Source organism: Lynx rufus, unplaced genomic scaffold (assembly GCF_022079265.1).
Source record: "Lynx rufus isolate CCGP_SWC_20201006 ecotype Redwood Valley unplaced genomic scaffold, mLynRuf1.p SCAF_16, whole genome shotgun sequence".
NCBI lineage: Eukaryota > Metazoa > Chordata > Mammalia > Carnivora > Felidae > Lynx > Lynx rufus.
In genome coordinates, this window is record NW_025814830.1 from 51,599,864 (window position 1) to 51,623,520 (window position 23,657).

The following is a 23,657-nucleotide window of genomic DNA, read 5'->3' on the forward strand; positions in this document are numbered from 1 at the left end:
ATTCCCACTCTCTCTATTTGAAAAACAGTACTTTTAAGTAATCTCTACACCTAACACGGGGCTCACACTCACAACCCTGAGATCAAGAGCCCCATTCTCCACTGACTGAGCCAGCCAGGCACCTCTCAAGTTCATTCCTTTTAAGGCACTTAAAAAAAATTGTTTAAATGTTAATTTATTTTTGAGAGAGAGTGGGGAAGGGGGTGGGGGAGAGAGAGGGAGAGAGAGAGAATCCCAAGCATGCTCCACACCCATGAACTGTGAGATCACGACCTGAGTCGAAATCAAGAGTCAGATGCTTAACTGACTGGGCCACCCAGGCGCCCCCCTCTCAATGGACCCTGTAATGGCTGAGTGGTATTCCACTGGGTGGCTACATCTGACCTTGCTTAGCCATTTATCCAGGGCTTGCTTTATTGACCAGGGAAACCTTTGCCAAAGCTGAGAGCCCTAATGTCCAGCCACCCTGGGTTCCCCATGAGGTCCCCTCAGTGCTATGCTCCCTCACCGTCTTCACCCCTTCCCACTCTCAGCGTCCTCCAGGTAACGAATGCCAGGAACACATCTGCATTCCTTTTCCAAGGCTGCTGTAACAATTACAGGTGGCTTACAACCAAAGGAACTTGTTCTGCCACGTTCTGGAGCCCAGAAGTCTGAAAGCAAGGTGTTGGCGGGGCCTCCTCCCTCCGAAGGCTCTAGGGGAGGATGCCTTTGTGACTCTCCTAGCTTGTGGGGGCTCCAGGCATTCCTTGGCTTGTGGCCGTATCACTTCAATCTCCGCCTCCATCTCCACATGGTCTGCTCCCCTGTTTTCCTGTGTCTCCTCCTTTTCTGTCTCTTACAAGAAAAGCTATTATTGAATTTAGGGCCCATCCTGATCCAGGATGGTCTCGTTTTGAGATCTGCACTTTAATTACACCTGCAGAGACCTTTATTCCAATTAGGGTCACTCCACTTTTCTGGCTTCCTTTCCTTCTGCTTTCCATAGCTCCTCCTGAACATCGGGTCCGATGATAGACCCAGTTTCAGGCTGTTTCTCCCAGCTTCTGAGCTAAGTGTGATCAGGTGCCATGAAGAGCATCTACCCAGCCCTAGAATAAGCCCTTTCTCACTCCCTCATACAGAAATGTCCCATTGTTCCCCATGGTGTGCATTGCCCTTTGTTGTGACGAGTATTAGACCCACTTTGTTCAACTACAGGTGCTGGAATGGGCTGACCAGTGCCCCTTCCCCAGGTATGTCCACCTGGAACCTCAGAATGGAGGTTGGCCAACCTGGAAGGTCAGAGGCTGGGACAGATCCTCTTTAACCCACCTCAATCACATTTAGCTTAGACGTTGGGACAGACTACCCTTTATATGGCTTGTCATTGGACTGTGATGGAGCAGCCAGGGAAGCAGAAGCAAAGGAAGCCAGAGGGCAGTTGTGACCAAGAATATGCACTCATCTGGGTACAGAGGGCCCTTATCTGCTGTGGCCACCACACATACAGGTTCTAGCATGCAGTAGGTCCTGTTTAAATACTTAGTGGATGAACAGATAAGAACCTCAGACCTAATTTTTTTTCTCTCTCATTACTCCTGCAGGAGGGGTCCCAATGGAGAAGCTGGCAGCCTATAGCTCATCCAAGGCAGCTCTGACCATGTTTTCAGCAGTCATGAGACAAGAGCTTTCCAAATGGGGAGTTAAAGTCTCTGTCATCCAGCCTGGAGGCTTCAAAACAAGTAAGTGTCTCAGTCCAGGAGCCCCTCAGCGTTCATCCTGGACGGGATTCTGAGGGTCTTTTGTTTTGACAGAGCTCAAACCAAACTCCTCAGTGGTTGGCCAAAGAGGAGTTGGGATAGATGGGCCTCTTTTAATAATAAAAGGGCAGGGTGCCCGGGGGGCTCAGTCTTTCGGGTTTCTGACTTTGGCTCAGGTCATGGTCTCATAATTCGGGAGTGCAAGACCCCGCATTGGGCTCTGTGCTGACAGCTCAGGGCCTGGGGCCTGCTTCAGAGTCTGTGTCTTTCTCCCCCGTTCACACTGTTACTCTCTGTCTCAAAAATAAAAATAAACATTAAAAAAAATAATAAAAGGGCAAGTGCCAGGTTCTTCAGCGTACAGTTGTTCCCCTGCATCGGTTCCACAAAGGAATTTAGTTTTGATGTCATATAGTTTTCTTTTTTTTAATTTTTTAAATGTTTTTATTCATTTTTGAGAGAGAGAGAGACAGAGACAGAGCATGAGTGGGGGAGGGGCAGAGAGAGAGGGAGAACAGAATCGGAAGCAGACTCGAGGCTCTGAGCCATCAGCACAGACCCCGACGCGGGGCTTGAACTCATGGACCACAAGAACATGACCTGAGCTGACATCAGGTGCTTAATTGACTGAGCCCCCCAGGAGCCCCTTTAAGGATTTTATTTCTAAATGATCTCTACATCCAATGCGGGGCTCAAACTTTCAACCTCTGAGACCAAGAGTTACATGCTGTACAGACTGAGCCAGCCCGGTGCTCCTTATTTTTATTTTTAAAATTAATTCATTTTTTTAAGGTTTAAAAAAATTTTTTAAGTAATCTCGACACCCAATGTGGGGCTCAAACTCACAACCCTGAGCCCAAGAGTCGCATGCTCCACTGACTGAGCCAACCACGCACCCCACCCCACACTCATTTTTTTTAATTGAGAAATATATACACACAGAGTTTAACAAATTACTTTAAAAACTCATGCACTTAACAGCCAGATCAAAAAATAAAGCATTGCCAGTGCCCAGAAGTGCCCATATGATCTCCGTCCAGTCCTAGTCTTCCCCATCCTCAACATATAATCACTTTCTTATTTTTTGTAGCAATTGTTCATTTGCTTTTCTTTGCAGTGTTACATACATGCATGCATCACAAACAATAGGATTTGGCTTTACTGGTTATGGAACTTTGAATGGAATCAGCATGTATGTATTCTCGTGTCTGCTTTTCTCACTCAACATTGCTTTCACAGTTCATCTGTGTGGTTTGTACCTGCAGCTCAAGGGTACATGTATGTGATTTTTCCAGTGTCACATTCCCAGGAGTGGAATGACTAGTTTATGGGGTTTAATCGTCTTCAGCTTTCGTGGATAATACAAAACCATTTAAAAAAAATATTATTCCAGGGGTGCCTGGCTCAGTTGGTTGAGCGTCCAACTCTTGTTTTCAGCTCAGGTTCATGATCTCAGGGTCATGAGATCAAGCCCCATGTTGGGCTCTGCACTGAGCACGGAGCCTGCTTAAGATTCTCTCTCTGTCTCTCTCTCTCTCTCTCTTGCTCTCTCTCTCTCTCCGCCTCTCTCCCCTGCTCATGCTCTCTAAAACAAACAAAACAACAAACAACAATAATAATAGTAATAAAATAAAATAAATATTAAAAAAATATTGTTCTAGAGGCACCTGACTAGCTCATTCAGAAGAGTATGTGACTTTTGATCTCGGGGTCTTGAGTTTGAGTCCCATGTTGGGTGTAGAGATTACTTAAATAAACAAAACCTTAAAAAATTTTTAAAAAATATGGTTCCAATTTATACTCCTGTCCTTCCCATATAGGTCCTAATCTGTATGACAGCCCTGAGCGGTATGCTTAATTGACATCATTTGCCAGGTGTGTGGGGTGGGTGATACATACCTGTGGGTATGCGACACACTTTGGTGATTGGCAATCTGAAAGCAGATCTCTAGGTGCAGTGCTCAGTCCTCTCTTTCTATGAGGCTGCCCTCAGTCTAAAGGTGATCCTGATGGGATCTCTCAAGGCAAGAGGCCAGACAGTGGAAGGCTGAGGACTCAAGTTTGGAGAAGGATGCTCAAAGCTGGGGTGGGGTGGAGGGTGGGGGGCACAAGAAGAGGAATCTTCAGAGAGAAAAAGAGCTTCTGAAGACATTCAAGGAGACATACCATATTTTTTAGTTCCTGCAATAGAAATAGCTAAGATTCCATGATTAGCAGGTTTTAAGCACTTTACATACACAATTTCACTTACTCCTCACCTAGGAGGTAGGCATTGTAATGATGTGGTTTGAAGTGTTGGGGTTCAGAACCAAAGGTCATGAAAGAATTCTGAAAAAGAAAGTTTTCAGTGCAAAAAGGTGGTCTTATTAAAGCACTGGACCTGTGGGCAGAAAGAGCTGTACTCGGGTTGTGAGGAATGACTGATTATATACTTCGAAGTTAGGGAGGTAAGGACAAAGGAAGTATCCAAAAGCATTTTCATTTGTTAAAGACTTATAGGGTCCTGGAGATCTGGCTATCGTCAAGCTAAGGTTGCTTTTGGCTTCTAGCAAAGTATTAACATTAAGATGGAGACTTCCAGGAGGAATGGGATACTCTGCCTGCCTAAAGTATTTTATTTGTTAATGGGCTGCAGGTTAGAAGGCAACTTAATTTTATGTACATTTCTTTTGCCTTGTTTTCCACATCATTCCCCCCTGAACAATTTTGACCCTTAAATCTTTAAGGTTGTTGAGGGTGGAAGGTCTTACCTCTGTAACTTCTTCCTGCTGAGTAGGGGCATAGAGATGTCCCTAGCTATGGGTCAACATTGGTCAGGTGGGGAATTTCTATATAGGAGTTACTAAAGGCCAAGGTAGCCAATCCAAGGTAGACACCATATATAAACCTCCTTGAGTAGAAAGGATCATTTATCAGCTGGAAGTTAAGTCCGTGAAGGAGTCTTGGCACCAGGCAGGGAGACATCAGAGAAGACAAGAAAATAAGGTTAATATTATTTGGAGAAAGGGAAGCCTGAATAAAAGACTTTTGATAGTTGCCCAAAATGTTCCTCTAGTCCAGGAGTTTAACCAATCACTAAAGGAAAGAGACCGATAGTTTAATGTGCCAATTTGAGTATTTATAGCTTTTAGCAATCCTGCTACATGCTTGTGATATCTGGAATATATGTACAACATTCTGTTTTTATGATAGCACATGTTCCAGCCTGTGCAGTAGTTAAAATATCTAATGCCATTTGGAGAGTCATTTACGGCCTTAATTGTGTAGCAAGTGGCATTAGCCATCACCTGCTGTTTTGTTTAGCAAGCAGTCAGGTAATTAATAAGAGGCACCTTTATAGAAACAAAAGAAAAATATAAGTTAATGGGTAGAGCAAATTATAAACCCAGTGTCTGAGTCCTGAGTGCTGCCAGGGAGAAGATTTTTAGATGTCAAACTCTAAACATCCTCAGATAGAGTGGAAACAGGTGGCTGAATAGTATGGGTTTTTCTGGTTTGTAATTCAAATGTCTCTGCTGATCCTTTTGAATGGCCCATATAAATGGGGGAAAGGAAAATGAGAAAGAAATGTACAACCATCATTTTCATTTAAAGAGAAGTCTGAAGTCTTCCACAGGTTCACAAGAATAAGAAGGCACCCTTAGCTGGCACACTGGATTCCTATGAGGAATGTAGAGGGTTGTTGTTGTTGTTGTTGTTGATTTTATTTTAGAGAGAGAGAGCACAAATTGGGGAGAGAGGCAGAGGGAGAAAGATGGAGTCTTGAGCAGGCTTCATGCTCAACTCAGAGCCTGATGTGGGGCATGATCCCTTGACCCTGGAATCATGATATGAACCGAAATCAAGAGTTGGATGTTCAACCAACTGGCTGAGCCACCCAAATGCCCCAGGCAGATACGGATTTAATTTTTGAGTCCACGAGGAATGTCCTTCTAATTTTATGGCTGTGGGAGTATGACCCAGTAGGGGCCTTTTCATTTCAGAATTAAATCTCCTGCTGTATTAGACTTTCAATTCTTTAAATAAACCTTGTCTCCTGGGTTTATATGGAGTGGGTTGCTAGTAACTGTCAGATCAGGTTTAGGGAGGATATAGTTTGCATATTCATTTAAAGAGATTTATGAATTAAAACCTGGCCTCGAGTAAATAATTTCAATTTTTTTTAACATTTATTTATTTTTGAGAGACATAGAGACAGAGCACAAGTGGGAGAGGGGCAGAGAGAGGGAAACACAGAATCCAAAGCAGGCTCTAGGCTCTGAGCTGTCAGCACAGAGCCTGACATGGGGCTTGAACCCACGAAAAGTGAATAATTTAATAAAACACTATAGTCTTTACCTACTGGTAGGTACCTATAGTGAGAAAAGGCTTTTCATATACAATGGTTGGGGAAATCCATCCCATTTTCCAGTTGTTCAAATAATTGTATGCCCGTGGGTCTTGTTATTATCCCCACAGAATAACAAGCAAGATGGTCCTATACATGGGCTATTTCTCTGAAGTTTACCTCCAGTTGTCCAGCATCAGTTTTTAGGGCTTTTAGGGAAAAGGCAGTTTTAGTTTTTAATGACTTTAAATTAAGAGAATGGAAGAAGATTGGAAACCTAACTCAGGGAGAGTCTTAGCCAAATGTTTGAGGAAACCAGAAGAATTCAGCATCTAGTCTAGTTTATAATAAGTAGTATTAGAATTTAATATCTACGAAGATGTGTTATTGAAACCTAATTTTTCTCTGTAATTGCCCTCATTTCCAGAGATAGCCAAATAACTACTAATTCATTTGTAAAAACAAATCCAATTTTAACAAACTCGGCCTAATTACTTACACAAGCTCAGCAAGGATAGTGATTGATCATATGGATTTTTTAAAATCTGCTTTGTTGGAACGTTTTATAAGGAATCTCTAGATTTGAACTTTTGTAACCTCTCTAGGGCAGAAGCCAAGCCAAGTACTTGCCATCAGACATGCCTGCAATACCTGTAGATTTGGGTGAATTCCTCTTCATGAGGTCCCCATGCCAGGGGAAGTGACATTCTTTCCTCACGTGGTAAGGCTGCTGGGAACTCTGTAAGCAAGGCATCAGGCCAACATTTCCAAGGGGCTTTATTTCGCCACGTTTCATAAAGTCAACCCTAGTTCCTTAAAGCTGTCGGGTCATATCTGTCTATGCATGTCTCTTAAATAGGACATTCCAGCCAAAGCCTTGGGAAAATAACCAATATTTCCAATGGTGTCCTGTTACATAGTCTTATTGAACTTCTGCAAATAACTGTAGTTGCCATGAAGGAAAGAACCCTCACTGAGAGTTTTCGAATTTCAGAGGGTACAGGTAGGGAGAAAAGTTAAATGCTTTAATTTGTTCACCAATGAATACTTTATCACACTTCTGAAAGTCATAGATATCTTAAGAGAAAACTTCCTTAATCTGGAAGAGCAAGCATTAGAGAGCCGGCAATGTTTCAAACAAGAGTCGCAAAAACTAAAAACTATCATCATCTTCCTTAATTTACTTAAAGTTACTAATTCTTGTTCAGTTTGAATGCAGCTTTTTAGTTAGTTCTCGAAATTCTTACCAATTTTAGTTTTATGATTTTAAAGATATCAAAAACCTGTATTTGTCCAAAGCCCTTTCTATGAGTCTCCTTGAAGATGAAACATGTTTTGCAAGAGAATAAGAACAAGAACTATAAATGACAAAAGACTCAACAATCGGAATGGTTAAAGATTTGATTAGAGTTCATTACAGCTGGCAAGGAAATCCAGTTATTTCTGTGACACAGAGCTCTTCAATAATTAGAATATTAAGTAATAGTCTTATACCAGAACATATTAAAACATATTAAAACTTTAGGAATTTCATCTCTGGAATAGTTATCGCATTTACCCAAACAATACCTAAGGCTTATTATTTGTTTAACAATGCTTCCAGAGTCACTTAACATACCAAAGAAAAAGGCCTAATTAGTCAAAAAGATTTCATTGACAGTTTAAATACTGGGACGTGTGTTAAAAAACCTCAGAAAGTTATAAAGCACATGCCTAAATAAGACCACAGGTCATTACAAAATTTAACACTTAATTATTAAAAAAAAACTTTTTTAACGTTTATTTACTTTTGAGAGAGAGACAGAGTGCAAATGTGGGAGAGGAAGAGAGTGAAGGAGACATAGAATCCGAAGTAGGCTCCAGGCTCTGAGCTGTCAGCACGGAGCTTGATGTGGGGCCCCAACTCACGGACTGTGAGATCATTACCTGAGCCGAAGTTGGACACTTGACCGACTGAGCCACCCAAGCACCCCAAAACTTAATTATTTATTTAACCAAGGTGGCAATACGAGATTCCAAAGGCAAACGTGTCTGGTTATATAGTTGTTAGCAAAACTCAGCTCCTATAGTATTGAGAAGTTTTAACTGTGTAATCAAAGACCTGATAAAGACAAAACATAAAAGTTTTGATTTTCTGGGCAGACAGAAGAGAAAAAAATAAAAACTTGTTGTTTACATTTTCTTATCAAGAGCAGATCAACAATCCAAGAAAACTTTGTCTTTTGAACAAAGAGAAAAGAAGAATTTCAACCTTATACCTATATACTTTTAAAATCCATTAATTTTGACCCGAGTCCTGACCACATATAAAATTCCTTTGCAAAGATTTCCCTCCATAAACCTTCTACAGTAACTTTTAAAATTCATAGTTGCTTCCCTTATTTCCATCAGTCTCAAAGACATTTAGCAGAAGAATTTTAACTCTTAGAAGCCCAAGTCTCCAGTGAAAACTAAGTAGTAACCAATTGTGAACTGTTACACCAGAATTCTTTAGACGGCAAATTTGTGAATCTATTAAGCACAAGACATGTTTTCCGACGGACCCAAATATTCTTAGTTTCTCTGCAGTAGGAAACCAAAAGCACAAACCTATTTTTAGTAATCAGTTCTTCAGCACTCCATCCTATTTGGAAAAGCTTGGATGTCCAATGAATTCAATCCCATTTCATCATCCCAGCAAAACTTTATAAAGTTTCAGGTTACTAATGACTTTGAAAGCTATCTTAACAATTACCCAAGAAAACTTGGAGACAGACAAAATTAACCATCATTTTAAGTCATCTTTTTGCTGACAAATGGCAAGAGAGATAACACGAGCTTATTTGCCCTTCAGTAAACCTAGGTAGCATTAAAAGTTTCAATTAGTTTCAATACTGAATTATGTTCCCCCTGAGTCCACTTAAAAGTCAATCAATTTGTTCCCCATCGTTAATTTTTACCTGGGACACAGGTGGAGAAATCTGAAGTGGGCAGTGTAAGTCCAATGGGGGTCTCTGCCCTCCTTGACAGCGAGGGGAGGAGAAGGAACCAATGGTGCTGGAGGCGCCCGAGATGCTACTGGAGCCAGTCGTGAAGGCTGTGCATGAAGGTGGTGCAGAAACAGGAGGAGGGGGAGGCGAAGGCAGAAGAGCCTTCCACTAAAGTGGAGGTCGGCAGTCCACGTCAGGCCAGAGAAGACCGGGAACTTCCTTGAAATTAAAGGCATTTTGGCAGCTGTTTGGGAATACTCCTTAAAGTCCCCAGCCCAAGATAGACTTACCAGAGACAGTTGGTTCCAATTATAGCCATTAACCTGGGGAATGAAGGAGGGAGAAGCCCCCACATCTATTAGGAGGAGAAACAGAGAGAGACTCAGTGTTTCTTTTGTCAGGGATGGCCTGTGTTTCCTCCAGCAACCTGGGTTTATTCGGAGAAGGCTTATTTAGACAATTATCATCCAGTGTATCAGGAGGGCGTTTACTGGCCAAACACATTCTGCAAGAGGCTGTCAGGCAGGGTCCTCATTTAGGGCCGTGTGGGTCTGGACCTAGGGGTATGTCTATCCATTTCCCCGGTTTCCCACAGGAGAGATCTAACTTAGAGGTCACACTAAGGCCATGCAGTGTTACAGATCAGTCCTTTCTTAAATTTTGCAATCTGAATTGTTTCCAGGGGGTTAAAAGGCATTCCAAAGGAGAGTCCTTGGGAACTGAAGAGAGAAGATCCGTTATCAAAAATTCCCTCTGATTCCCAGGTGGCGTCCCACACAGTAAATGCCATAGGTCCCTGTTGTCAAAGCGACCCAAGGTGTCCCTTGAACAAAACTGCTATGATCACCACCTTGCTATAAAGTCCCCGTAGGAAGGATGCTAGCATCCCTCTGCTTCCTCATCAAATCCTACACTACAAACAGGTGCCAGTGAATGGACTAAAATACCCTACCTTGCTGTGAAGGCCTTGAAGAACCCACCGTTTTTAACCCATGGAAAACATTAGAAAGGTTTTGACAAGGGGAAATTACCCAATTCTGTAGTTTAAGTAGTTGGTAGAGGACATTGATGGAAAACAGCAGAGATAGAAATCCATCACGGTCTAAGCGACATTCCAACACAAGTAATCTTTATAGCCAACTTCTCTAGGAAATGGTCCTAGTTGGGCTTTCATTGAATTGGGTATTGGTTTCAGCTGGCTCTGAGTGGAGTGCTCGCATCCAGAAGAGGCTAGACCAGGGGATCACTTTAGACCAATGAGAGGAAGCTTCACACAGGAGTCTTAAGATCAGCAGCTGTGCTAGTCATTAGGTGGCTGTCCTGTGCCCAAGACAGACAGACAACTTTGTTATAAGGACAGGAATAAAGAAAAGGCCTCAAGTTTCTGAGTCTTATTACCGTTCCTGCCTGGGTACTAACTTCCAGCCCAAAGGTAGGCTTTCTCCTCCTGGTAGGGTAGCCATGGGCTAGAGGATCGCAGCCTGAGCAATCGACATGAGAATGTCCCAATAAGACCATACTCCTTGAAAAGCCGGATAGGAGAGCAAAGGGAGGAGAGAGGAAGGACTCGCCAAGTTTGCCCCGAGGCTCAGAGTCCAGGTGAAAAGACTCAAAGCCCCACGTCAGGGCCCCAAAATGACGTGGAAAATTGTTGAAGGCCTGGAGGCCTGGATGTTGGCAAGCCAAGGTTGTTTTTGCCTCTGGCGAAGCATTAACATCAACATTGAGAGTTTCTGGAGGAATAGTTTATTTTGCCTGCCTGATGTATTCGTCAATGGGCTGCAGGTTATAAGGAAATTCAATTTTATGTACGTTTCTTTTGCCTTTGTTCCCCACATCAGTAATATTCCCATCCTGTAGGGAGAAAGCTGAGCCTCAGAGAAGTTGGGAAATTTCCCAAGTCACAGAGGTGGTATGAGTCAGAGATGGGATTTGGATCCAAGTGACCTCAACAATTTCATTGTGTATAGCCCCAAAGTGGCAGCTAGTGGGTGTCAAAAGTGGCAGATGAGTTGACAAACTTCTGGTGGCTTTGTCGCCAGTAAAGAGAGCCTTGAGGACTCTGCACAGGGTACTCACAAGAATGGTTAGAAAGTCCATGAGGTGTTTAGAGAGGAAGAGGAGAGGAAAAGGAATCCCACACCTTGGAGAAAGCCGAGACAGGGAGAGGTAGCTGGAGGAACAATAGTTCACACAAACATGTTTTTCAAGACCCAGAAGCCTCGGGAGTAATTGTCAGAGTAATCATTTCTTTAAGTGTGGTATTGTGCTTTCATGAAAAGTAATGAGCAATTGAAATCCTTTTGCATTTCGGTGGGTATAATTGGATTTCACTGGCTTACATTTCACAGTCAGGCTCCCCCACAGACCCAATATCCGATATCCAGGAGTCACTCAAGCTGGTAAACTGAGGATCATCCCCATAGCAATCCCAGAGCAATCCCACACTTTGCAGGAGGGAATGTGAACTTCTGCATCCTTTGTGGAAAGTAATCTGGCAGTAGGTATTAAAATTCAGAATGCATGTGCCTTTTGACCACGCAGCCACACTGTAGAGGCTGCCTGCAGACGTAAAACGCTAAAATACAAAAGGATGTGTTATGCAAGACTGTTTATGGCAGCGTCACTGAAATGGTGAAATCTAGGAATGACTGGAAAGTCCTTTGATAGAGAAGTGGTTGCCTAAAAGCTGTTCAATGGGAAATTTCTGCTGCTCTGGTTTAAATCTATAGCCATTGACTTTCGGAGGCAGGTCTGTGATTTATTACTCAGCAAACAAACAAGCAAATCTTTGGAAATCCTGTATAGTATGATCCTTTGGGCATTTTGTTCCTGGTAAAATAAGATTAAACCAAAGCCTTTTTTTTTAAATTAAAAAAAAATGTGTATTTATTTTTGAGGGAGAGAGAGAGAGAGAATGTGAGCAGGGGAAGGGCAGAGAGAGAGGAAGACACAGAATCTGAAGCAGCCTCCAGGCTCCAAGCTGTCAGCACACAGCCCCGTGGGGGGCTTGTACTCATGAACTGTGAGATCATGACCTGAGCCGAAGTCGGACGCTTAACTGACTGAGTCACCCAGGCACCCCCAAAGCCTTTTTTAAAAGTTTATTTATTTCTGACACAGAGAGAAAGAGAGAGAGAGAGAGATTGATTGATTGATTGATTGATTGAGAGTGCAAGGGAATAGGGGAGGGGCAGAGAGAGAGTGGGAGAGAGAACCCCAAGTAGGCTCTGCATTGTCAGCTCAGAGCCAAACGCAGGGCTCAAACTCAAACCGTGAGATCATTACCTGATCTGAAATCAAGAGTTGGACATTCAACTCACTGAGTCCCCCAAGCGGCCCTATGTGTGTACATGTTTGTATAAACAAGGAAGGAATGTAGAAAGACACACAAAACTCTAAGTTACCTTAGAAGAGATTAATTTTAAAAACATATACATTGGGGCGCCTGGGTGGCTCAGCCGGTTAAGCGTCCGACTTCAGCTCAGGTCACAATCTCGCGGTCCGCGAGTTCGAGCCCGTGTCCGGCTCTGGACTGACGGCTCGGAGCCTGGAGCCTGCTTCCGATTCTGTGTCTCCCTCTCTCTCTGCCCCTCCCCCGTTCATGCTCTGTCTCTCTCTGTCTCAAAAACAAATAAACGTTAAAAAAAATTAAAAAAAAACATATACATTTCATTATTTACTTTATTTTACATAATGAACAGGCATTGCTATAATATTTTAAAGTAAAGGTATATATAATTAAATTGTATATAATAAGCACCCATTGTTTCTATATCAAATATGTTTATATATTTAATTACATATAATTTATATGCTAAAATTTAAATGCATAAGTTATATATTGTTTAAAATTATATTTATTAAATAGATAGGATGATAGTTAACATTGTGTATTTAATTTTATACATAGAAGTTGGTATTGCTTCTATATTAAAAAATTATACATAAATGTATATACACATGTTCATACATATTATATATATTGTATACATTATATTTTATATTGTATATAATAATCATGAAAACAGATGTAATAGAATGTTTGTGGCAACACTATTTGTAAGACCCCCAAATTGGAAACAACTCAAATGCCCATCACAGTATAATGGATAATTTATGGCATATTTACACAATGGAAAACCACAACGAGAATGACCACACAATACATGGATGAATCTCAGAATGTACTGTGTGATTGCATTTACATAATGTCCAATGCCAGGCAAAACTGCTCCATTCTGGTCATTGGGACAGAGGATCCTGGGAAGGGGGTTGGGAGTGGAGGCTCCGAGGCTGGCTTGTTTTCTCTTCCTGCTGCTGGTTACACAGGCTATTCAGCTTGTGGAAACCTAGACATGTGTGTACTTTTCCATATGAATGCTGAAAAGTGTATTACATACCATTATAAAGCTCATTTAAAAAAAAGCCATTTGGGAATGCCTGTCTTTCCAACAGAAGCCAGTTCACAAGGGCCTGCTTCCCTGGTAGGGTCGGACACGTCCAGTCTGGCCTCCCCAGAATCTGAGCCTCCCTTCTTGCATCACAGGTATCGCGGGCACGAGTGAAATGTGGGACAAGCTGGAGCAGGACATCCTGGACAACCTTACCCCCGAAGTGCTAGAGGACTATGGGCAGGACTATATCCTTGAGCAACGGGATTATCTCAAGTTCATCAGCAGGTGTAGCAACATTGATATGTCCCCTGTGCTCCTGGACATCCGGCATGCCGTGTCTGCTAAGAGCCCCTTTGCCTTTTACTCGCCAGGGGCGATGGCTTATCCGATGCTCTGCTTTGTTTCATTTAGTCCTACTGGCATATTTGATTATTTTAGCAAAAAGTTGCATCACTTTAGAGGGAGCATGCCCAAGGCGCTAACTAAGCAGGCCTAACTGAAGAACAAGGCATGTAGGCAAATATGTGAGGAGTGTTAGTCTTGGAATGAAAGGGAAACCTGAACTTCCCATTAAAGTTGTGGTTTCCTACCTTGTATTTCCTGTGAAGTCTGTTGGTTGAATAGGAATTAATGCTGAGAAGGCTGGTGGCTAGAAATGACCCCCGTGATGAATGTGAATTGAGGGTCAGCCTGCTCTGCACACATACATTTCAGATATTCTCTCATCTAGTTCTCATTAGAGAACCCTGGTAGGTATCTTCACCCCTAGTTAACAGGTAAGGGAATGAAGGATCAGAGAAGTTAAGTTGCCCATTCATTGTCACACAGCCAGCAAAAGGCAGTTCAAATTGCAATCCAGGCTGGATTCCACTGCCTGTCAGAGGAGGAAGACAAAGAGATGACAGGAAAAATGAGATAGAGAAGGGAAAAAGAGGAAGAACTGGCAAGGGTCATAGTCAAATGGAGTTTTTCTCGCTGTGAATAGACAGCCTGCTGTAACTACTGTATTCAAGGTACTGGTTCAAGTGTGTAATCAGTGCTCTGTGCACCTCCTCTCCCTTCCTCTGTCTGGAGCCCTGGAGAAAATAGGATGAGGCTTCCCATCTCAAGCAGGCCCCAGTGGCCTTTTGGCAGACCCAGGGCATGTGAATGGCTGATTTAGTGTCCATAGTAACTATCACTTTCACCTTCCTCTGAGCATCCCAGGCTGGAAAAGCCAGCATCATTACCGAGAGAAATCAGCCAAAGGGAGCAAGCTCAGATACTAAGAGAGGTGGGGGTCAAGTTCACCTGCAGGGGGCAAAAGGGGAGGAGCTGGTGAACAGAAGGGACATAAAAGGAACTAGAATAAATAGCAGCTTGACATGAGGGAAGCAGAAGTCCAGACATTATTCATTGCAAACCTCTCTTTGTCCCGTTTTCTGTCTAGAATGTGAAGTTTCTTTCTCTATTTTCCAACCTCCTGGAGATTTTAGGAGGATAAACTCACAATGCTCTGCAATTTTCCCCCAAAATAAAATAATAAATAACAAGATAGTGAGATAAACAGTTATGAAATTATTAATCTGATAAATTTTTAATGGCTATTCATGCCTGGTAGTCATTGCTTTACAGCAGAGCAGAAAGAAAGGAAAAAATAAAAATCAAAGTTTAACTGATGATGTCCCACATAGGCACTTTTTGGAGATGAGAGTCGTCAAGGCCAAAGCTTCCATTGGCTTGATTCGGATGTGGAGGGAGCAGAGGGTTTGTATAACCAGAGTTTGGAGGGGACCTAGGATTGTGTGTTTCACTAAAAGTCAGTGTTTTTTTCATAGCGATCCCTGAACCTCAGCATCAGCATCACCTGGGAACCTATTAGAAATGCAGATTCTCAGAAGCCAACCCAATCATATCTTAGGTTCCTATGGCTCCTGTAACAAATTATGGAAAACTTAGCAATTTGAAACAAAATACAGTAAAACCTTGGATTGTCAGCAACTTGTTCTGCGAGTGTTCCACAAGGTGAGCAAACATTTCTAATCAATTTTAACTTGATAAATGAGCCATGTCTTGCAATATGAGTACTAAGTGATGCCAAATGTCACACGATCACAACTGAGCCAGTATTTCTTGAAATTTGCTTTGATATACAAGTGCTTTGGATTACAAGCATGTTTCCGGAACGAATCATGCTCACAAACCAAGGTTTTACTGTGCGTTTACTATTTTACAGTTCTGGAGGTCAGAATTCAGAAATGGTTCTTCCAGGGCTAAAATCAAGTTGTCGGCAAACCTGTGTTCCTTCTGGACGCTCTAGGAGAGAATTCATTTGTTGTTTCTTCCAGCTTCCAAAGACCTCCCATATTCCTTTGCATCGTTCCAACCTCTGCTTCCATGGTCTAGTCTCCTCTACCTCTGCCTTCCTATTATTAGGACGCTTGTGATGGCACTGGGCTCACACGTCATCCAGAATAATCTCCTCATCTCAAGATCTTTAACTTAATCACATCTGCAAAATCTCTTTTGCCACATGAGGTCACATATGGTTCCGGGGAATTGTGTGCCCTTATCATTACTAGAGGCAATTATTCTACGGACCATACCTACTGAACCTGAAATTCTGGGGGTGGGCCCAGCAACTTGTACTGAGCCTTCCAGGTGGTGCACACCCATGTTTGAGAACCAGTGCCCTAGGCCACAGAGTAAGCAGGCTGGGGGATATGTGGTCAGGCCACAGAAGGAGGGGGAAAGCTCTTTGAAGACAGTGGGGAAGAGCTGGAGATACCAGGTTAAGACCTGAGTGTGGGGCCTACTTTCTGTTCTGATGAAAATTCCATGAGGCATGGGGAGAAGGTGCTGGATAGAGATTGAGAGGGTCTGAGAATCCCAGATTGGAGAAGTTCCTAACTGGTTTCCCCCAGGAGGACCTTGGGATTACCTGGGATGGAAGTACAGTACAAGGTCTATTTAGCTACAGAGAGACTGACAGCCGCTTCCCACTATTCCAATCTTGACTCCCTTGGGCCTGGGTGACAATGGGGAGGTCTGGAAAAGTCACTGAGGCTCCTGGAGACAGTAGGCAAAAGAGCTAAGAATGAGCATCGGGATGCCCATGGGGCCAGTGAGGGGCTGTTATGCCCAGAATTCGTGATCCCCAAAGACCACCAGGGAGCCGAGTCCGATGCAAAAGCAAAGAGCCTTTATTCGAGCTAGCTTGAGCTCAATCCCCTACCTGCACCGACGCAGAGGTGAGATACCAGAGAGAGAGAGAGCGGGTTTCAAGAGCACAAAGGTTTTATAAGGATCATGGCCTTAGCCGATTGGCTGGGGAAGGGTCGTGGCCTCAGCCGATTGGCTGGGGAAGGATAGAACAATGGCTGCCAAGGTGCGGTCCCAGATCAGCTACTGAATCAGAAACTCTGGGGGTGGGGCTCAGCAATCTGTGTTTGAACAAGTCTTCCAGGAGATTCTGATGCACCTGAAGTTTAAGAACCACTGTGTCTGAGGGTCTCTAACATGTTTGGTCTCAGTATATACAGAACGTTTCTCACTGGTCACCTATTAACCATTGGCTGTCAGACTTGCTGTGCTGTATAAATACCTAGCCTCAAACACCATCCCCAGAGACTCTGATTTAATTGGTTTGGGGAGGGGTAAAATGCTCCCAGGTCATTCTAAGCCTGGACAGGGTTGAGGGCTCCTGCCTCTGGCCCCTACTTGAGAGAAGCCCTCCCTCTTCTACTCACACTTTCCATGCCTCTCACACTCCCCTTCCTCCCACCTTAGACTTCGGAAGAATGCATCAATCGGTAGCCTGCTTTCTTAGAAAACATAAGTTACTCAAGGGGAGGAGGCGTGGTCTGAGGTTTGAGCGGGGACTTCTTTCTGAGGCCATGTCAGGGACATAGTTACTAGTTGGCCGACCCAGGTGTGCTCTTTCAGGGCTGCTGTAGCAGAGGCCGCTGGATGGACAGCCTTGATGGGGCCAAAATGAGGATAAGAAATTCAATGGAGGCCAGTGAGTAAGTGATAATGCTGCCTCCCCAGTGCTGGACCAGCCTCTAGGAACCCAGATTCTGAGGACAAGAGAAGGAGAAGGGGGGAGAATTTCACATGCTACTGCACGTTCATTGGGAAGACCATGTTTTAAACCAGCAGAGATTGTTACCTGAAAGTATCAATAAGCATTCAAATCTATTTCTTTTCTTCCTTTCTTCCTTCCTTCCTTCCTTCCTTCCTTCCTTCCTTCCTTCCTTCCTTTAAGTAGGCTCCATGCCCAACATGGGCTTGAACTCATGACCCCAAGATCAAGAGTTGCACGCTCTACTGACTGAGCCAGCTGGGAGCCCCCAGACATATTTCATTTTTAGCACAATACCTGTAGTTTCTCAGAAAACAAGAGAGACAAGTATTACTTACAAAGTCTCTCCATGCCCTAGCTATGTTGGTATTCCTGGTTTACCACAAGAAACCACTTACAAGCTAATGGCAGAGGGAAGCCCCCAGTGCATCCACAGTTTGACCGGCATGATGAACAAAAAAGTGAGATTTAACAACAGGACTCTTGGCAAAAAGCATTTCATTCTCCCAGCCCTGCCCTTCTGCTCCCCTTTCTCTGTTCCTTTTCTGTATTTCCCCAATGCTGGCAGCAGGAAAGTAGGTGATCCTTACAACACAGCCAGGATAAGAGGAACGAATTAGGAAAATATCCTGTGAAAACATGATTTCTTTATTACACTGGGAGCTGATAAATGCCTAAATAAGCTTTACTATATTATTTGAATGGAACATTAAATTTCATCAGTTTCATTATACTGGTGATAAAGACCATGTTTTGGGAAGCTATTCTAGGTGGTGTAATCCTGAGGAAGAATAATTCCATGCAAATAGCCCTGTGGGTTGTGGGATCTCCTGCCCAATGAAAGTCCCCCAATCAGCTCATACATAGTGGTCCACTCAGGGGCTTGGGACACCTGCTCTGGCTTGGCTCAAAATAAAGTGTTTCTCTACCCACGTGTATTGTAACTCAGTATTTCCCTCCAGGATCTCAGGCTTGGGGATGACCATGGCAGGATTGGATGGGTGTTTCTGAGACTGAGTTCAATACCCGGCTCAGAATTCCACAACAAGAGATAAGAATCAGGAGCGCCTGTGTGGCTGAGCATCTGACTCTTGATTTTGGCTCAGGTCATGATCTCAATGGCTTGTGAGATTGAACCCTGTGTTGGGCTCTGTGCTGACAGCGTGGAGCCTGCTTGGGATTCTGTATCTCCCTTTCTCTGCCCCTTCCCCACTTGCACTCTCTCTCTCTCTCTCAAAACAAATAAATTAAAAAAAAAAGTTAAAAGAAAAAACATTTTTTTTCTATTAAAATTTCTTTTTGGGTTTTATCCCTGAAGTCTGTGAGTCTTATCCCTTTGAAATAAGGTGAAACAAAATGCTTGCTGAACTGCATGGTGCAAACCAAATATTTCAGTTGATCACTGGCAGTCCTAAACTACTGAAATGATATTTGGCTAGGACAACAGTTTAAGGCACATTGTGTCTAAGGTGATAAGACATTCTGTCCTGGATTATCATAAAACTTATTTACCATATTGCAAAATATGGAATGACTAAAGTAAAAATCTCAGCTTACCATGGGAAACAGGAAGCTTAATAAGTAAACTCAAGGCTTTTGTCCCAAATTATTTCTTACATTCAGGTTATTCCATTCATGTTGAGGGAGTTCCAATGACCTGGTAATTGCCCTACAAATTTTAACTTTATTTAAACTCTACTTTCTGTTTTTCCTCCTTTTTTCACACTAGATGATGATCCACTGACAGATATAATGTAATCTCTCTCGGTGTTGTCCAATATTCTCTCTCCTGACTATTCAAGGTGAATTCCATATACAGTAGGTCCTAACTTGAGACATAACTATTCTTTGGTCTGGGTATGATTTCTAGGTAAGGTTTAAATGTTTGCACAAAAAATTTTTCACTGATAAACACAAAATTCATACTATCATCTTGAAAACCCACAGTAGAGTAAAACAGCTCTGAAAAATCATAAGGGGTTGGGGTCCCTGGGTGGCTCAGTTCGCTGAGTGTACAACTTCAGTTCAGGTCATGATTTCATGGCATGTGAGTTCAAGCCCTGCTTCAGGCTCTCTGCTGTTAGCATGGAGCCCTTTTTGGATCATCTATCTCCCTCTCTCTCTCTGCCCCTCCTCACTCACTTTCTCTCTCTCTCTCTCTGTCTCTAAAAAATAGACACTTGAAAAAAATCATAAGAAGTCTAGGCCAATACATGTCATTGCCCTTGTAATGTTGGATATTTTTGGGAGATGTGTGCTGCCCAGACTCTACTTACCTTCCTATTTGGAAGTCATTCCCCACATGTGACATCTTGGTGGAAAGCAACGCTACAGAAGCCAGAAGATCTAAATCCTGCCTCTGCCCACATCTCAGCCTTTAGGATTTGAGCATAATGCATAAATGTTATGACCTTCCTAGGACATGGCATATGGAGGGTGCATATCAACAACAATGATAGTTGTTGTTACTGTTGCTTAGCTCTTTGGAGACATTTGGTCCCATTCATCAATTTTTCTTAAAAAATTTTTTTTATTACATTTATTTATTTTTGAGAGACAGAGTGAGACAGAGTGTGAGCGGGGGAGGGGCAGAGAGAGAAGGAGACACAGAATCCGAAGCAGGCTCCAGGCTCTGAGCAAGCGTTCAGCACAGAGCCCAGCGCGGGGCTCGAACCCACAAACTATGAGATCATGACCTGAGCTGAAGTTGGACACTTAACCGACTGAGCCACCCAGGCACCCCACCAGTGATCAATTTTTCAATTCTGGTGCTCCAGCCTTTCCTTGAGTATGTGAAAACTCCCATTTTGTTTTTTAATTTCTTTAATGTTTATTTTGAGAGAGAGAGAGACAGAGTGTGTGTGTGGGAGAGGGCAGAGAGAGAGGGAGAGAGAGAATCCCAAGCAGGCTCCTCATTTTCAGCATGCAGCCCAATGCAGAGCTTGATCCCATACACCATGAGATCATGACCTGAGCCGAAATCAAGAGTTGGATGCTTAACCTCATAACCTGAGACAAAATTAGGATTTGGATGCCTAACCAACTGAGTCATGCTGGTGCCCCTCCCATTTTGTTAAAAGACAGAACTCAGATTCTGTTGCTTGCAACCATGAGAATTCTAATTTACATCCTACTCCTCACCACAATGTTTTCTATTTAAAAAAAAATTTTTTTTAATGTTTATTTTTGAGAGAGAGAGAGAGAGAGAGAGGGCAGCGAGGGGCAGAAAGAGGGAGACAGAGAACTCAAAGCAGGATCCAGGCTCTTAGCTGTCAGCACAGAGCCAGATGTGGGGCTCAAACCCACAAACCATGAGATCATGATCTGAGACAAAGTCAGACGCTTAAGTGACTGAGCCACCCAGGTGTTCCCACTGTACTCCCTCTGCAGTGTTTTCCAAGACCCACTTCCAATACACATCTTCATGCGTTGTCAGGATGAATGGCACCAAGAAGGATGTACCATTTACAAAGAGGGATGGCATGTACATTTCCCCCATACACCACACCAGTCGCTCCCTCCTCCTCTCCTGCTCTGTCTGGGGCTCTCTCCCACCTGCAGAACCGCAGCAGGATGAGGCCTCAGGTAGGTCCTGGATTCCCATCTCTTCTTTTTGGTTCCTGTTGAGAAATAGCTTTATAATCCCCAGCTGGAAAGTGTCAGGCTGTGATATAAGGGGTGAGATTATGATGTGACCTGGGCAGGTTGGGAAGGATGAAAGGAAGAGGCAGTTGGAGGGGGCCCTTTTCCAGGGAGGGTTATACAAAGAGCTGGTGGCTCTACTTGTGTCTCTCTGCTTTAAGATGAAAGGACCACTCTCCCTTCCCCTTGCACAGTGATTTGCTTTTGTTTCATGTTTGGAATACTGGTTGATATGGCTTCAAATATGTCACGTTCTTGGTGCCTGAGTGGCCAGGTGGTATGCTGTGGGCATTTTGGATTCGCATAGGATTATGGGCTCTATGTGTCCCCTCAAAATCCTTCTGTTTCAATCCTAACCACCAATGTGATAGTATTAGGTGGAGACTTTGGGAGGTAATTATCCCTTGTGATGGAATCTGTGCCCATACGGGAAGAGTAGGGAGAGAGCTTACTTTTTTCTCTTGCCAGTGAGAAGGTGGCCATCTGCAAACCACGAAGGAAACTTTCTCCAGACCGGATCTGCAAGCACCTTGATCTTGGACTTCTCAGGCTCAAGAACCATGAGAAATAAACGTTTGTCATTTGGTGGCTCAGCCTGAGGTATTTGTTATAGCAGCCCAAAGTGACTAAAACACACTGACTTGAGTTCAAACTGTGAGCCTGCTGTTAAACAGTTGAATGATCTTAAGCAAGCTGTTAAACTCCTCTGCATCTTAGGGTCAATTTTTTCTTTTTACTCTAGAAATAGGGGCAATGGTAATATTAATCTCATACAGTTGTTGTGATGATTAAATAGGATAATAATGCAAAGGATTTAGCCCGTGCCTGGCATTTAACAAGGGCCTATAAATGGAGTGATAGTAAGTGTTTCCTCCTTGCCATGGGAGAGCATTTGCTATGGACAAAGGTCACACTGGTGTGTCCTTTCTTGCTGGAGGTCAGATGTTGGGAACACCAATATGGCTCTGCATTTTTGCAGCCATAAGTTTCAGAACGTTCTGATCCAAACAGGGGATTTCACTGCCAATTGGCTAATGTTTGTCCCTTCCACAAGAACACAACAAGTCTTTCATGGACAAACAATGAAGTTTATACCTCCCACTCTTCCTGATAAGAATCCCTACTGCCTTCCCTTTTTTTTTTTTTTAAAGCTGATAATCATCTATGGCTTTCTATGTGCAGGAGCTCTGTTGAACAACTTACTTGGATTACCAAATAAATCCTCCCATTTACCCTGAAAAATGTACTATTATCATCTCCTTTTTTAAAGATTAAATAAAAATTTTTGTTTAAAAATTTTTAAGTAATCTCTCCACCTGATGTGGGGGTCAAACTTACAACCCTGAGATCAAGAGTAACATGCTTCACCGACTGAGTCAGCCAGGGACTCCTATTATCTCCATTTATTGATAAGAAACTAGGCTTACTGGGGCACCTGAGTGGCTCAGTTGGTTGAGCATCCAACTTCGGCTCAGGCCATAATCTCATGGTTCGTGAGTTCAAGCCCCACATCTGGCTTGCTGCTGTCAGTGCAGAGCCCTTTTTGGATCCTCTGTCCCCCTCTCTCTGCCCCTCCCCTGCTTGTGCTCTCTCAAAAATAAATAAACATTAAAAAAAATAAAAGAAAGTAAGGAACTAGGCTTACAAAGTGAGGTTGCCCAAAGTCACATTTCAAAGCTATTACGTAGTAGAACTGAGTTGTTTTTGTTTTAATTGTGGTAAAATATACAAAATATAAAATTTATCATTTTAACATTTTTAAGTGTACAACCCAGTGGTATTCAGTATTCACAATGTTTTGCAACCATCACTTCTATACATTTCCAGAATTTTTCATCATCCCCAGGGTTGAACTTTTCAAGCTGAGTTTGTTCAACTTCTAGTGTGTGAAAGGAACGGTTGTGCAGTGGTTAAAGCACAAATTCTTTCAGGGTTCCAATCTCAGTTCTGCCGTTGATGAGCTATGAGGTTCTTGGAGAAGTTACTTGATTTTTCTAGCACCTCCATACTTTGATCTGTACACAGAGGTTGATTATCAATGGTACCTATCTCATAGAGTGGTTATAATATTAAATAACTTAATCCATCCTGGAAATAATTTCCTTGGGATATGGTAGGCATGCAATGAGTATTAGTTATTATTCCTCCATACTGCTAATTATAGGGCGCTGTAGTAATGACGGCTGGGGAGCTAGAACATGAGCATTATGTGGAGAAGTGAAATTATATTGCTTCCTGACATAATGCTGATGGGGTTTCATCAGGTCACTAAAATCTTCTCTGATGTTGAAAGGCAACAAGCTCTCTATCATCACTAGATAGCCAGGTAGCCCGAACAGGACACTGATAGAGTGGGCTCCCCTGCAGATGGAGAGCCTGGGAAGAGCTGGAGAAAGCAAACCTGGGTAGGTACCTTCTTCAAAACCCTCTCCTCTGGTCTCCAGGGCAGGAGCATAAGACTCATGAGTTCCATGCCACCCTCCACCTCCTTCCACAATGGCAAGGAATAGTTTTCAG

The 23,657-nt window shown here is 43.0% G+C and overlaps 1 protein-coding gene across 1 annotated transcript in view; it reads left to right on the top strand.

Annotated features, from left to right (window-relative positions):
- HSD17B2 (hydroxysteroid 17-beta dehydrogenase 2) overlaps positions 1–13,962 on the top strand; it is a 90,613-nt gene extending 76,651 nt beyond the window's left edge. Inside the window, exons 4-5 of the mRNA XM_047077384.1 lie at positions 1,587–1,724; positions 13,588–13,962. Of these exons, the coding sequence (XP_046933340.1) occupies positions 1,587–1,724; positions 13,588–13,931 (482 nt within the window). The 3' untranslated portion in view covers positions 13,932–13,962. The remainder of the gene's footprint in view (positions 1–1,586; positions 1,725–13,587) is intronic.
- Positions 13,963–23,657: the final 9,695 nt, after the last annotated feature.